The sequence below is a fragment of the Dipodomys ordii genome, unplaced genomic scaffold, assembly GCF_000151885.1.
Source record: "Dipodomys ordii isolate 6190 unplaced genomic scaffold, Dord_2.0 Scaffold9, whole genome shotgun sequence".
In the NCBI taxonomy this organism is placed as follows: Eukaryota; Metazoa; Chordata; class Mammalia; order Rodentia; family Heteromyidae; genus Dipodomys; species Dipodomys ordii.
This window is the reverse complement of record NW_012267225.1, coordinates 5,785,264-5,798,229: the sequence shown is the minus strand read 5'-3', so window position 1 is coordinate 5,798,229 and position 12,966 is coordinate 5,785,264. Positions and strand designations below refer to the sequence as shown.

The 12,966-nt window shown below is 43.1% G+C and overlaps 1 protein-coding gene across 1 annotated transcript in view; it reads right to left on the bottom strand.

Moving 5' to 3' along the window:
* Adarb2 (adenosine deaminase, RNA-specific, B2 (non-functional)) overlaps positions 1–12,966 on the bottom strand; it is a 141,184-nt gene that overhangs the window by 3,156 nt on the left and 125,062 nt on the right. Inside the window, exon 8 of the mRNA XM_013009220.1 lies at positions 8,131–8,312. Within this exon, the coding sequence (XP_012864674.1) occupies positions 8,131–8,312 (182 nt within the window). The remainder of the gene's footprint in view (positions 1–8,130; positions 8,313–12,966) is intronic.

The window sequence follows — 12,966 nt, the reverse complement described above, 5'->3', positions numbered from 1 at the left end:
TTACAAACAAGACCACACTAAAGCTACCAGCACAACTATGTTTATTGCAGCATTATTTACCATAGCTAAAATATGGAACCAACCCAGATGCCCCTCAGTAGATGAATGGATCAAGAAAATGTGGTATATATACACAATGGAATTCTATGCCTCCATCCTTTTCATCTTTAAAGGCCAGTCATATGGAAGGTCTCAGGTGACCTGTAAGGATGATGGTTGAAAAATCAGGAGCCTCCCCTGCTGAAAGTCATAGTTGGGCCTATTTTTAACCTTTTAATTTAAAGGATTTTAATGGGCTGCTTGCTAATAAAATTCAGCCCAGATTTCCCCATCTATACATACTTGTTGAATGAATGAAGGAACCAAACACATCCCTGTAAAAACAAATTTAAGAGTATGTATTTACTGGGCACCTACTGCATGCCCATGTTAGGTTCAAGGCAAAACACAGGGGTGGTAAGCAATCCTAGATTGATTCTTAGATTTATAGTTTATTTAATGAGAAAAAACGAATATATATATATATATATATATAATTAAACAATGTGATCTAGAAACAACACTGATTACATAATCTGGAAGACAGTTCATAATGAAATGTGAGTTATTTTTGTTGCAACATCATTATGAAGCTCAAGAAGATAACTGAGTATCGAACCCTTCTCAGTTCAGATCCTTGGGTGACTTGGTGGATTTTTATGTCCACGAAGCTGGCTCTTCCCAGAAAACACCTTGACTTTTGAGGGAAGTCCTTGTTTCAGAGTGTGTCAGTTTCCCCTTGCCAAGTTGTATGCTCTGACTTGTAACTGGGGTTCCACAATCTTTATGCCCATCTTCATGCCCACAGAGCAGAGGGAGCTAGTGGAGCATCTCTCCTGCCCTAGGGTGGGAGAGCACCAGCTTTGTCACAAGGAGCTGGCCATACTTTGCAGCTTTGGACTTTCGATCTCAGCCCCCAGTCCTGCACAATTATCTCCCAACATTGCTCCTTCTGCCTAGGACTTACTGGAAATGCTGGGCTAAGGGGGTGAATGGCCTGCAGTGAGCACCTGCTGAAATTTCCCCGTCCTGTGACATCTACCTGAGGATTCGTAAGCAAGACTCCAGCACTACTTCACCTTACATTTTGTTGTCCCTCCTCTTCCCTTCTTGAAGGTTATATTGCTCAACTTTAGAGTCAATTCTCTAGATTGCTCTGGGCATGATACAGCCTGTGGTCATTGTAGGGGATATGTCACATGGATCAGAGTCTCATGGTGAAGCCACAAAAGTAAGTAGACACTCCAATGGTATTCTGGAATATTTGGGTGTTAACTCAGAAACCTCTCTCATATTCCTCCACGGGGAGTCTCTTGTGTCTCTCAGTTCCCCCCACCCCACTCCAGGGCTCCCATAGCTTTTTTTGTATCATCTGGCTCTCTCTCTTTCCTGTCTAGTTCTAGTTCAGGAGGGCCAGCCTACCACCCAGCCCCACCTGCCTCCTCCTTTTGTGTTCCCACTCTCCCTCCTTCCTTCCAGCAGCTGGTAGAAAGGATAGCGATCCATCCACGATCCTCTTACTCATCAGTCTGGAAAGGACTGTTGTCCTGGCTCTGCAGGGAATGTGTTACCAGCTGTTGATGGTTGATGGATAAGCCCTGGTGTCAGGAAGCTCCTGCAGTGCAAAGCACTGGCCAGCTGAGCACAGCCAAACCCTGGGGGTCAGCAGCAGACCTCCCCCGCCTCTGGCAGGGCCCTGTTGCCTGGGGAGGCACAAAGTGCCTGCTTGGAGTCAGCATGTATTCCAGTTCAGGGGAAGACCCACTCAATGCTGAACTGCACAGTCATAGACCCCATGATCATCCTGTGTCCCCAGCATTTGTCTCCAGTGCAGGGGTTCTTGGGTAGAGCCAAGGCCCGCTCTCTGTGGAACATCAGGTCTGAGCTGGCCGTCCGTCACGCATGCAGTCCGGCTCCCACCCTGAAAGTCACCCTGTGATCTTCTTTTGGTTTCAGATGGGCAATGTTGGACATTCAGGCTAATTCCATTTATGTCAGCTCTTCTTTTTTTCCCTCATAGTGATTCTCGGTGGCAGCTGCCCACCCCTGAGAGCTGGGCAGGGGGACAATCTGGCCCATTGGCAGCCACGGGCGGTCCTACTGGGCAGGGACCATTTTGGCAGAAGGAGGCAGCTGCTGAGGTCAAGGATGACTGGGTACAAAGAGAAGCATTCCCCACTCCGGATATGTGTGCAGCCGGGTTCAGCATTACAGCAGCCACCGCCTCCTCCTCCTCCTCCTCCTCCTCTTCCCCCCGCCCCTTCTAGGCTCTTCGATGGTGAGGAGGACTGACCATGACCCTACAGAGCTGGGTTGTCTCCCAAATCCTCAACCCTAAACTCACAGGAAAGCTTTGGAGTGCTCACTGTGAACGTGTGGCCTGCCTGCTTCCGGGCAGGATGCCTTTCCTCCTGCTCTCTTCCCTTCACCTCTTGGCTGTGGAAAGTGTTGCCACTTTGCTGTTGGCTCTTAGTGCACAGATGTCTGCTGGGGACAGGGCTCAGCTGCAGCCTGGCTTGGACCTCAGTCCTAACACTTGTCTGCCAGCCTCACTGAGGCTCTGACAGGACTGGGAGGCAGCCATGAGATAGTCATGTCATCTTGGCAAGGAACTCTGCTCTACACATGGGAGATGAGGCAAACACAATGGAGGGGAGGAGGAGGGAGAGGAGGGAGGAACAGAGGAAGGGAGGAGACAGGGAAAGATGGGAGGAAAGAGGGGAGGAATGAGGGAAGGAAAAGAAGGGAGCGAGGGAAAGGAAGGGAGGGAAGGAAAGGGAAGGGAGGAAGAAAGGGAGGAAGGAAGAAAGGAAAGAAAGGAGGAAGATAGGAAGAAAGGAAGGGAAAACCCCCAAATGGTGTAGCTGAGGGAAAGTGCAGGCTGGCAAGCCTGTGGGACAAGACCCTTGGTTCAAGTTCATCTTTTTTCTGGGAACTTGGCACATTCCCTTCTTTTCCTTCTTTTGCTCTCTGCTTCACAAGGTGCTGCAAATGTCAAGAAGACAGGTGAGAGCACTTTGAGAGCATCAAGTGCTATGCTCATTGCTATTTCCACCTGAAGGAGGATCTGAAGGTCAACTCCCGTTTGTTTAGCGCCCTGCAAGTCACATAGATCAAAGATGTTCCCAGCTAGATTCCAGGAAACGTTGCCAACTTAATTATAAATCACCTAATTGTTCCAGGGAATAAGATAGCAGCCAATAAACAAAGATCAGGATGCCTTTTACATTACACATGTTTTCTTTTCATTTCTGCTTTTATTCAACATGTGTATTACTCCTGTTGGAGATGTTGTCTATGTACACTTTGGGCCTCTACTTTAAGGGGTATCTTCTGTTCTTTAGTTGCAAGAAAAAAAATTCCCCAAAGCTGGACACTAGAGGACCATGTGTGTAAATCAGTTATTTGGGAGAGAGAGAGGTCAGGAGGATTGAGGTTCATGGCAAACTTGGGCAAAAATTTCTCAAGACTTCCACCTAAACAGGAAAAAGCTGAGAATGATACAATTATTTGGCAGTCCAGCTATAAAGCATAATACCCTAGGTTAGCCTACGAAGGGGGGAGGGCGGGGGTGGGGGGGTGAGGAAGGGAGAATCTTGAAAATAACTAGAGCAAAATTGGCTAGAGGGGTGTATCAAGAGAAGGAGTACCTGTCTAGCAAATACAAAGTCCTGAACTCAATCCCTAGTACTCCAAAAAAAAAAAAAGAAAAAGAAAAAGAAAAGGAAGGAAAAAAATAAAGAAGGAAATAAAGAAAAGTAAAGAAAGAAAAGTTTACCAAAAAATCCACAGCTCCCAGAGCAACCAGGAAGAATGGTATTCTTTTCTCACACCTCTGTTTTTTTTTTTTAAATCTACCGCATAGAGATCACACTTGCAATGTTTACTAAATATTCATGACAGCAGAACAATTTTGACACCCCTATAATTAATGATTGACACTGATTATACCCAAGGAGAGGCAACCAAACTGACTTGAATCTAAAAGGCAAATGTACCAATATACAGCTAAGCCTGGTACTACGTTCTCCATCTACACCTTGCTCAATGGACAGGATACAGCTATGAGGATGTCATCTGCTGATGGTGGTGACAGACTGAGAACAAGGTCTCACTACGTAGCTGAAGCAGACTTTGAACTCACTGTGCAGCCCAGGCTAGCCTTGAACCTGATCCTTCTGCCTCAACTCTCTATTGATGAGATTATAGGTGTATACCCCACGTGCCTGACTAGGAATGTTAGTTTTTTTTTTTTAACCTAAAGCTTGAACAGCACCAGGCTACCTCTTTCCCCAAGAAGGCTGAGGCCTTGCAGGAGTGAGTTTTGAAAGTTCTGAGGGCAAATGTGTTCCTAGTTTGTTACTTGCCAATCTATTTGTTTGCTTCTGCATTTCCACTTTTCAGGATAGTTCTCTCCATCTTCTATTTTTCCTATATCACATTGATATATATATATATATATATACATATATATATGTATACATGTATATATATGTATTATATACCACCACGTCCAGGATTGTTCCTGACATATATGTGTGTATACATATATATATATATATAGTGAAATGATTAAATGAATTCCCAGCTTATACTGATAAACTTGAAGCTGTTAGGATAAAATTAAAAATATTGATAATAGAAGTATTTTCCTTGGAATAATGATAAGACAGAACAGATTGCTTAAAAACAAAAACATTGCTGGGTGCCAGTGGCTCATGCCTGTCAACCTAGATACTCAGAATGCTGAGATCCGAGGCTCACAGTTCAAAGCTAGCCGGGGCAGGAAAGTTGTGAGAAATCTTGTCTCCAATTAACCACCAGAAAAACAGAAGTGGTGCTGTAGCTCAAGTTGTAGAGCTCTTGCCTTGAGCTGAAGAGCTCAAGGACAGTGCCCAGGCCTAGAGTTCAAGCCCCACGACCGACAAAATAAAAAAAAAGAGTCTCACAGACTTTCTTTGCCCGGGCTGGCTTTGAACCATGATCCTCAGATCTCAGCCTTCTGAGTAGCTAGGATTACAGGCGTGAGCCACCAGTGCTCGGCTTGCACTGGCTTCTAGCCTACAGACCCATGCAGACAGTTCCATAGAAGGTTCTAATGTGGACAGGCTGGATATGTGGAGTGAGCAAGGGAAGCACAGCTCACCGCTGCACTCTGCCATTCCGAGGTCCTCTTCAAGAAACTCATGCAGACAGTCCAAGAAAGGATGAGGGGGAAAATGTGTCCTTAAAAAGTCCATAATTCTGGGGCTGGGATGTGGCTTAGTGGTAGAGTGCTTGCCTAGCATGCATGAAGCCCTAGGTTTGATTCCTCAGTACCACATACACAGAAAAAGCCAGAAGTGGCACAGTGGCTCAAGTGGTAGAGTGCTAGCCTTGAGCAAAAGAAGCTCAGGGCAATGCACAGGCCCCGAGTTCAAGCCCTAGGACTGGTAAAAAAAAAATCCATAATTCTTCCATGAAATAAGCTTTATTGTGGCCCATGTAGTTAAATATAGATGCCTTCTTTTAAGGAGAGCACCTTATTTACCTTTTATAAGAAGGCATTATAGAAGTGAGACTATTACAGCCTGCCATTAAATATCCAGCAAGGCTACTGTACTTAAAATGTAATTCACTCTCCCTCAAATCAAATTTACACAAGACATTTCAGGGATGTAATTTTTACATGAAGTGAGGCAAGTCTATAATGCGAAGGCATTACATTTAATTTTGGGAAATGAACGAAATAGCATGCTTCCAGGCATGCAGAGAATCACAAACTGGCAGGAATAGAAGGTTCCTTCTGAATTTTAGTTACTGCTAGATACACTGTGTGATCTCTCTCTCTCTCTCATACATACATGTGTATGCACATGTGCGTGTGCACACAGAGGGATTAAAGTAGAATTAGCAATCAAAGTGGAATTAGTAAATGTATCATGCACTTATGGATTTGTGGTAACTTTTAAGTCTGTATCGTCCCTTTACTCATTATTACTAATAAAAACACCATCGTAATTGGCCGTCATTTTATAGCTACTGTCTTGTCTTAAATAGCATATTTAATGGAGAATATATGGAAAATACTGGAGATGGCGTAATAGGAGGACACCGCTTCTGCTTGTATTTAGAAGTAACAGTCCACTATCGCTCTCCTTCATTGACCAGTGGATATGTGGCAGCTGATGATTGGACATGCACACTCTAAGGTCATGAGCATAGCCACCAGGCGGCGCCATACACGAGTGTCTGATGGTTTATAGGTGCAGCAACAAAGTCACCTGGACCGCGAAGCCCAAAGCCTGTCTTCTCAGGAGAGTTAGTGCCTCCACTGACTTCCAGAGACTTTGTTTCTACAGTCAAAAGGATTGTGGCCTTGTTCATAAAGATAAATGACTGCGGCTTGCACTCTGCATTCTGAATCGGCACAGGTTCCCGATATTCTTCGAAAGTTATCCAGTGTTCAGGGCCAGGAAGCTGTCAGGTTCTGCTGTTATCTAACCTTGTTCTTATAATACCAGATTCTTTTAATTATTTACCAGCTCCTGGTGCCAGAAAACTTGCCACCTGCCAAGAGGTAGAATTCAATGGCTTTTAGGATATGTTCAAGTCTGCCCTTTGCTCTATTTATGCCACAGCTACCTTCATAATGCCTAGTATTACATCTGGGAACCAGCCCTCAACCACCATTCTTTCTGACTTGCTTATCCCAAGATGGCAGCTATAACCTGCCTGTTTCTGGAAACTTCCTTGGAAACCTTTCTTCTGTTTGTATTCAGTATCCTCTCTTCTTGGTTGTACCACAGTTTCTCGCTCTCTAGACTATTCCTATGCTCATTTTCTCCTTTAGCATTTGGCTCACAAGTCACTGTTCTAGTAGGATGGTGCCTGGTACCTTGTAAGAAATCAACATATATTTGTTGATGATTAGATACATGCCTGGATTATGTTGATAAATTTGTTGATGTTTAGCTAAAATATATTGACAATGGAAGTATTTTCCTGGGACGTGTGGGAGCAGGACAAAACTGTCTGTTCAAAAAAAAAAGATTTTTTTGAGACAGAGTCCCTTTTATGTGGAGCCTCAGTTGGCTGCAAACTTGAGATTTCTTGTCTCAGACTCCTGTGTACTGGAATTACAGGTGTGTATCTATGCCTGGCTTCAATTTTTTTAAACCTCACGTGTTTTACATAAAAGATGTATGAAAAAATTGTTGATTCATCATTTATCTGCGTTGGCTGTAACATAAAAAATGATTTTATAGGTTATGCTCTAGATACCAGAAAATATTGGCTATTACCAGAGTTATTTTGCAAAACACTATTCATGAGCATTAAATTTCAGAAATTTCTCCTGAATTAAAGAGGTCTTGCACTCTACCTAAGATTCTTCAGCTTGGTGGAAAGGTATTTAAAAAAATCTGGGCTCACACAAAAAGAGAAAAGTGAGCGGCAGCAGAAATACATCTAAAATCGAGGACAATATGTATCACAAAGAAAGGCAGTGGATAATCTCTGGTTTATCACTGATACAGTAATGTTTGTCACGTGAACATAAACCAAGAGTTTTACAACAATTTTTAAAACAATTTAGCAATCGATTCTCTAAAATTTTATATTCAATGTCACAATCTTGCTGTGCATTGGGAAAAAAAATCGTCCTTTTTTTCCCCTCAGCATAGATGCAGAAATTCCAAGACTGAAACATGTAGATGTTAAGCATGCCAGTAATAGGAACAGCATGTTTTATCCAAAAAACATTCACCTAGGTTGTGATTTTATTTTTCTCTATTAAAAAACATGAGCTAGGTGCCAGGGGCTCTTGCTTGTAGTCCTACCTACTCAAGAGGCTAAGATCTCAGGATCACGTTTCAAAGCCAGCCCAGGCAAGAAAGTCCCCATGAGACTCTTATCTCCAGTTAACCACTCAAAAAACTGAAAGTGGAGCAGTGGTTCAAAGTGGTAGAACAAAAAGAGCCCAGGCCCTGAGTTCAAGCCCCAGGCCAGCCCCACCCCACACCCCCAACATAAAATAATTGGTTGGTTAAAGGTTAAATCTTATGCTGTGCAGGGGAGAAGCTGTCAGTCCCCCGGGCAGTGTTTTCTTACCACTTAGGAGTGGCCGGTTGTGCCGGTAGGAGGTGGGCAGCTGGCCAATGTCCTCCATCCTGTGGCTCATGACCCGGGAGAGGTGGCCGGTGTGGTGCAAGCTGCCCACTACAATGCTGTGGAGGTAAACGGGCTCGATGAAGTGGCAGAGGAGGGCACCCTGGAGTCCCAGGACATTCCACCTGGAAGGAAAAGCAAGGTGCAGTCAGCGGGACTTCCCTACCAGCGGGAGGGCGCAGGCCAGTCCCTCTAAGTCCATCCAAGGAACTGGGTATAGTGCTTGTACAAGTATTGCCTTGGATCCTGGAGGTAGGCTGGGAGGGCCGGACGGCGGACTCTCAGACACAGCAGAGCCATCAAGATGGCTTTGACCTGTGGCCATTAATGATTCTGAGCAGCTCAAACACCAGGGGACCAGAGCTCCAACAGGGTCTGCATGTTAATAAACTCAATTCCTGTTCTGGAAAATGACTTGTTAGAGAAGAAGTTGTAGGTTCTCCCTCAAACTTGAAATTAGATTCTTAAAAAAAAAAAAGATACCCACATCCCAAAGTGAGTCTGAATTTTTTCTTTATATCAGCTAGAAAATATCAGGATTTACATTTGTTTATTTCAGTTTAGGGGTGTGGAAATCATACCTTCCACTTCTTTTTGTCCTTAGCCGTCAAAAGGACTCAATTGTGTTCCAATTAAATGACATTAATAAACGACCTTGTTTGGACTGGGGATCGTTTTTGCTGTTAGATGTGTAGCCTACAGATGAATGACAAGGTCATTTTCTTTGAAATAAATAGAGCTCTGGGCAAAAAGTTGTTGCTTCTTTAAGAAAAGATGTCAGGAATTGGGAGAGAAGTTTTTCCTCCTCTTACCACACGAAATTTGAGTGCATGTCTTTGCTGTTTAAGGCACGATTTTGTGGTTCCCATTCTAAATAATGTGCTTCAAATCCAAACCACCACTGGTGGTGAGCATTATGCAGCTAATTTCTTACATCATTGTTCTTTTCATTAATTAACATTTCTCCACTGTTGGAGCAATTATTGTGGGGCCTTCATGCTGTACATCTCTTTTCATGATTAATAAGGACTCATTATATCTCCCTTCCCGAAGCAGTCAATTAACACAGAATTCTTTCCATTAATTACCGAATGTCTCTCTACCTGGAGAGCAATCTGCTCCGAGAACCTGTGACACCAATCACTTTAAAAAGTTCTCTTTAAATTTTATTCCAAAAACACAAGCAATTTAGCCGGCGATATTAATTTGCCTCAGAAGCACGCGGCGAATGAGAAACATCTTTTAATCTCATGCAAGAAAAGGCAGCCATCTGGCTGGTGAGAATTTCAGGGAGCGACTCTCTCCCTCTCCCTCCGTAAATGCAGGTCATTAAAGTAATGTGTTCATCTACATAAAACTCAAATGGAATATAAAAGGTAATATTTATATACAAACAATTTAGTCCTACAGTTTAAACAGTCATTGGTTTTATGAAACATTTACTTTAGTCTATCAGATTTGCATAACTTCATTTAAAAAATATTGTGGTCATTTCTATAAATCACATCCTGGATTTCTCACAGGAAGCAAGGAGAGAGTGGTTGGAAGAGACACACAATCCTATCAGAGAGTACATATAAGAAACTTCTGAGGGGAAAAATCTTATCTGAAAAAAGCATGAGTTCTTAAGACTGATGGTGGGGACGATTTTCTGTCTCCACTTGTGACTTCAATACCATAGTGTGATATGCCAACCATAGACTTTCCCTCTTTTCTTTTCACTGATGATTTACAAAATGTCTAAAAAACCCAGGAAAAAGAGTTTTGTTTTTTGGTGGCATCTGAGCTTTTCTTTGAAGCACCACTGCTGGTGATTTTGAGAATTGTCCAAGGAGAATTGGCTTTCCCTGAAATCTGCAACCCAAAGACAGACAGACACAGACAGACAGACAGACAGACAGACAGACACACACACACACACACACACACAAACTTGGGAGAAATTTAGCAAAATCTCTGTTAGTGTTTTAGACACCTCTTTCTTTTTTCAGATAGGATAACAGTCGGAAAAAATACCAAGAAAAGATTATTATTTGTAATAACGGGTTCTGAGAAAGTGTGTGACAAAGAAGTGACCATTTATCACGAAGGATTCTGGATTATAGGCAATCCAACTGGGTTCGATTGATGATTAGACTGTTATTGGAATGTAGGAACTCTTATCAATTAAAAGCCGAGAAATAATATCTATTGCCATAGACAAAGCACTTTTTTGAGATAGGGCACATCTTAAAAAAGAAAACTAATATCCCTCCAACAGACATGGTATTTCTTGAAAATTATATAGGTATTGGCTTTGAACAAAACTTCTAGGACATTTTTGAGTGGTTCTGACTCTAGGATTTCCTGAAGACAAATAGCTTCTAAGTCTCATTTCCTCTTAATAACCTTTACAATAAAGAGAAAATCAACCTTCTTCTTGCCTGGCTATTGGAGTTTAAACTTATTCGGCTAACATGATCAATAAAACCAAATGTCTTTCTGAATATAAACTGGAGAATTCTGAGCATTCAGGATTGAATGGAAAAATACCTCTCCTTTTGTTCAAATAGCCAATATTACTGGAATGTTGACAGAGAAAAAAAATCTCATGTCTAGTTTTCAATATAAATAATCCCTAAATAAATATATTTTTGTCTGTCAGTCATTGAAATACCACAGATAAGTTCGGGAAAGATCCTGGAAAAGTTACCTTTCTTTAGCCAAGAGATGCAATCTCCTTGTTGGGTTCAACCGGTAGTCTCCGAGTTACAATAGAAACATTAACAATGTTCTTTGAAGGCCAAGCTCTAGGCATGTGCCTTGGAGATAGAACAGAGAACTGTTATCAGGGTGGTGGATTTTAGACAATTTGTCTTTCTGTCCATTGCTTTTCTGTCCATTGTTTGGGCAAATCTGTTCATGATCACAACAAATCATCACATCCAACCATGAAAACTGTCCACACCCTGCCCTGGTGCCTGTGATGTCCACACTGAGAGGCAGGAGGGGCATGGCGAACCCAGTGTCCACAGTCCACAGAGAGACACCCAGGCACTTCAATAGAATGGAGGTGTTCAAGTTGGCCTGCACAGAGAATCGTCTAGAAGCTTCATGAACCTCCTGCCATGTGGATCCTCATGATTTCTGATCTGTTGGTTACAATCAGCATGAGCATTTCTCTCTTCTTCTTCTTCTTCCTTCTTCTTCTCCTTCTCCTTCTCCTTCTTCTTCTTCTTCTTGGTTTCCCTTGTGGTTCTACTGGGAGCCAAGGCTGAGAATGACTGCATCAGTGTACTTAATGTTTTCCTGAAGTTAGAAATGTCGGGTCAAATCCAAGTGCAGATATTACATGGAGTCTCTTGCTACCCAGTGGTGTTGCTGGGCTGGTAACAGAATCACCTACATGGCCTTACTGGGCATTTCAGAGGAATGCCCAGTCTCAGGTCCCACCTCAGATTTGTTGAACCAGGGCTGGCAACAAGTCCTGATATTCCTGGAATCTGGCAACTAGCATTGTAGGTATTGGAATGTGGTCAGAATATTACACTGTGATTTTCAAGGCATTTGAAGACTAGGAGCTGCTTTAATTTTCCCATCTCTCTGGGGCTTGATACCTCACATCTTTTCTCTCCTCTGCATCCACTTTTAGAATAAACAGGTAATAATGCCAAGCCTGAGTCCCTGGGCTATCTCAATCCTCGATGACAAATCTCTTTCTCGGTCTTTTCTAAGTAGATGAGTTGATCATAACCTTTTGACACAATAATTTCACTAGGAATTAAGAATTCAATAATTTCATTAGGAATTCATCCCTTGGTTATACTCTCTATCAAGTGTCCAGACAGATGTATGATATTCATTAAAGAATTGGTTGAAATTACAAAGCAAATAAGACCCAATTCATTGACCAAAAAGAATATTATTTACCTGGCTTACCTAAATATAACCACTTTATGATAACAATAAAAAGGGGGAAAAACAAGACAAAACAGACAAAAAAACCCCCTGGAAATATTCGAATGCCTCTTACTAGGGAATTGGTTAAACAAGTCATGCATATTTAAGGAAAATAGATTCTCTCTCTACTTCCTGCTCATACCAACTCTGTCCTTGGTACTTGCTATCCAGAAGAGCTCTACCCTGCCTTCGAGTCTCTTCTATGTGTCTTCTCCGGTGTGGGTGCTTCGCTATTCTGCCTGCCTGCCTGCCTGCCTGGCACCTCTCCCCAGTCACCAGGAACCCAGTATTTCTCCAGAAGCCCCTCCCTCTGTGGTGTGTTTAGTGGGCATCCATGTTGTCCAGGTACCATCTGTGGAGCTGTCCTAGGTCCATGTTTGGTCCAGTCTCTTTGTCTCCTGTTTCTGGTATCTCCTGTTCACTGATCTAGATGGGCAGAGTTGCTCTGCAGAATCAGGTCTGTCCATCCTCTGCAGTCTCCTCCATACGCCATCCTGGGGATGGATGTCCAGCTGTACCACCCGTGGGGAATAATCCAGTCAACTTGTCCACACCACAGGCTCCTTGTGATGGTAACAGGGAGGCGGAGGGGAGCACTGTCCTTGGTTTATTGTTATTGCTTTTCTATTTGGAAAGTGTCATCAAAAACCATCACTCCCTATGTCCATCCCGAGGGATGGTTACCAAGTTCGCTTAAAAGCTGTCACCAGGGCTGGGAAGGTGGCTCAGCGGTAGAGCGGTTGCCTTGCATGCTCAAGGCCCTGGGTTCGATTCCTCAGCACCACATAAGCAAAAAGAAAAAAGCCGGAAGTGGCGCTGTGGCTCAAGTGGTAGAGCACT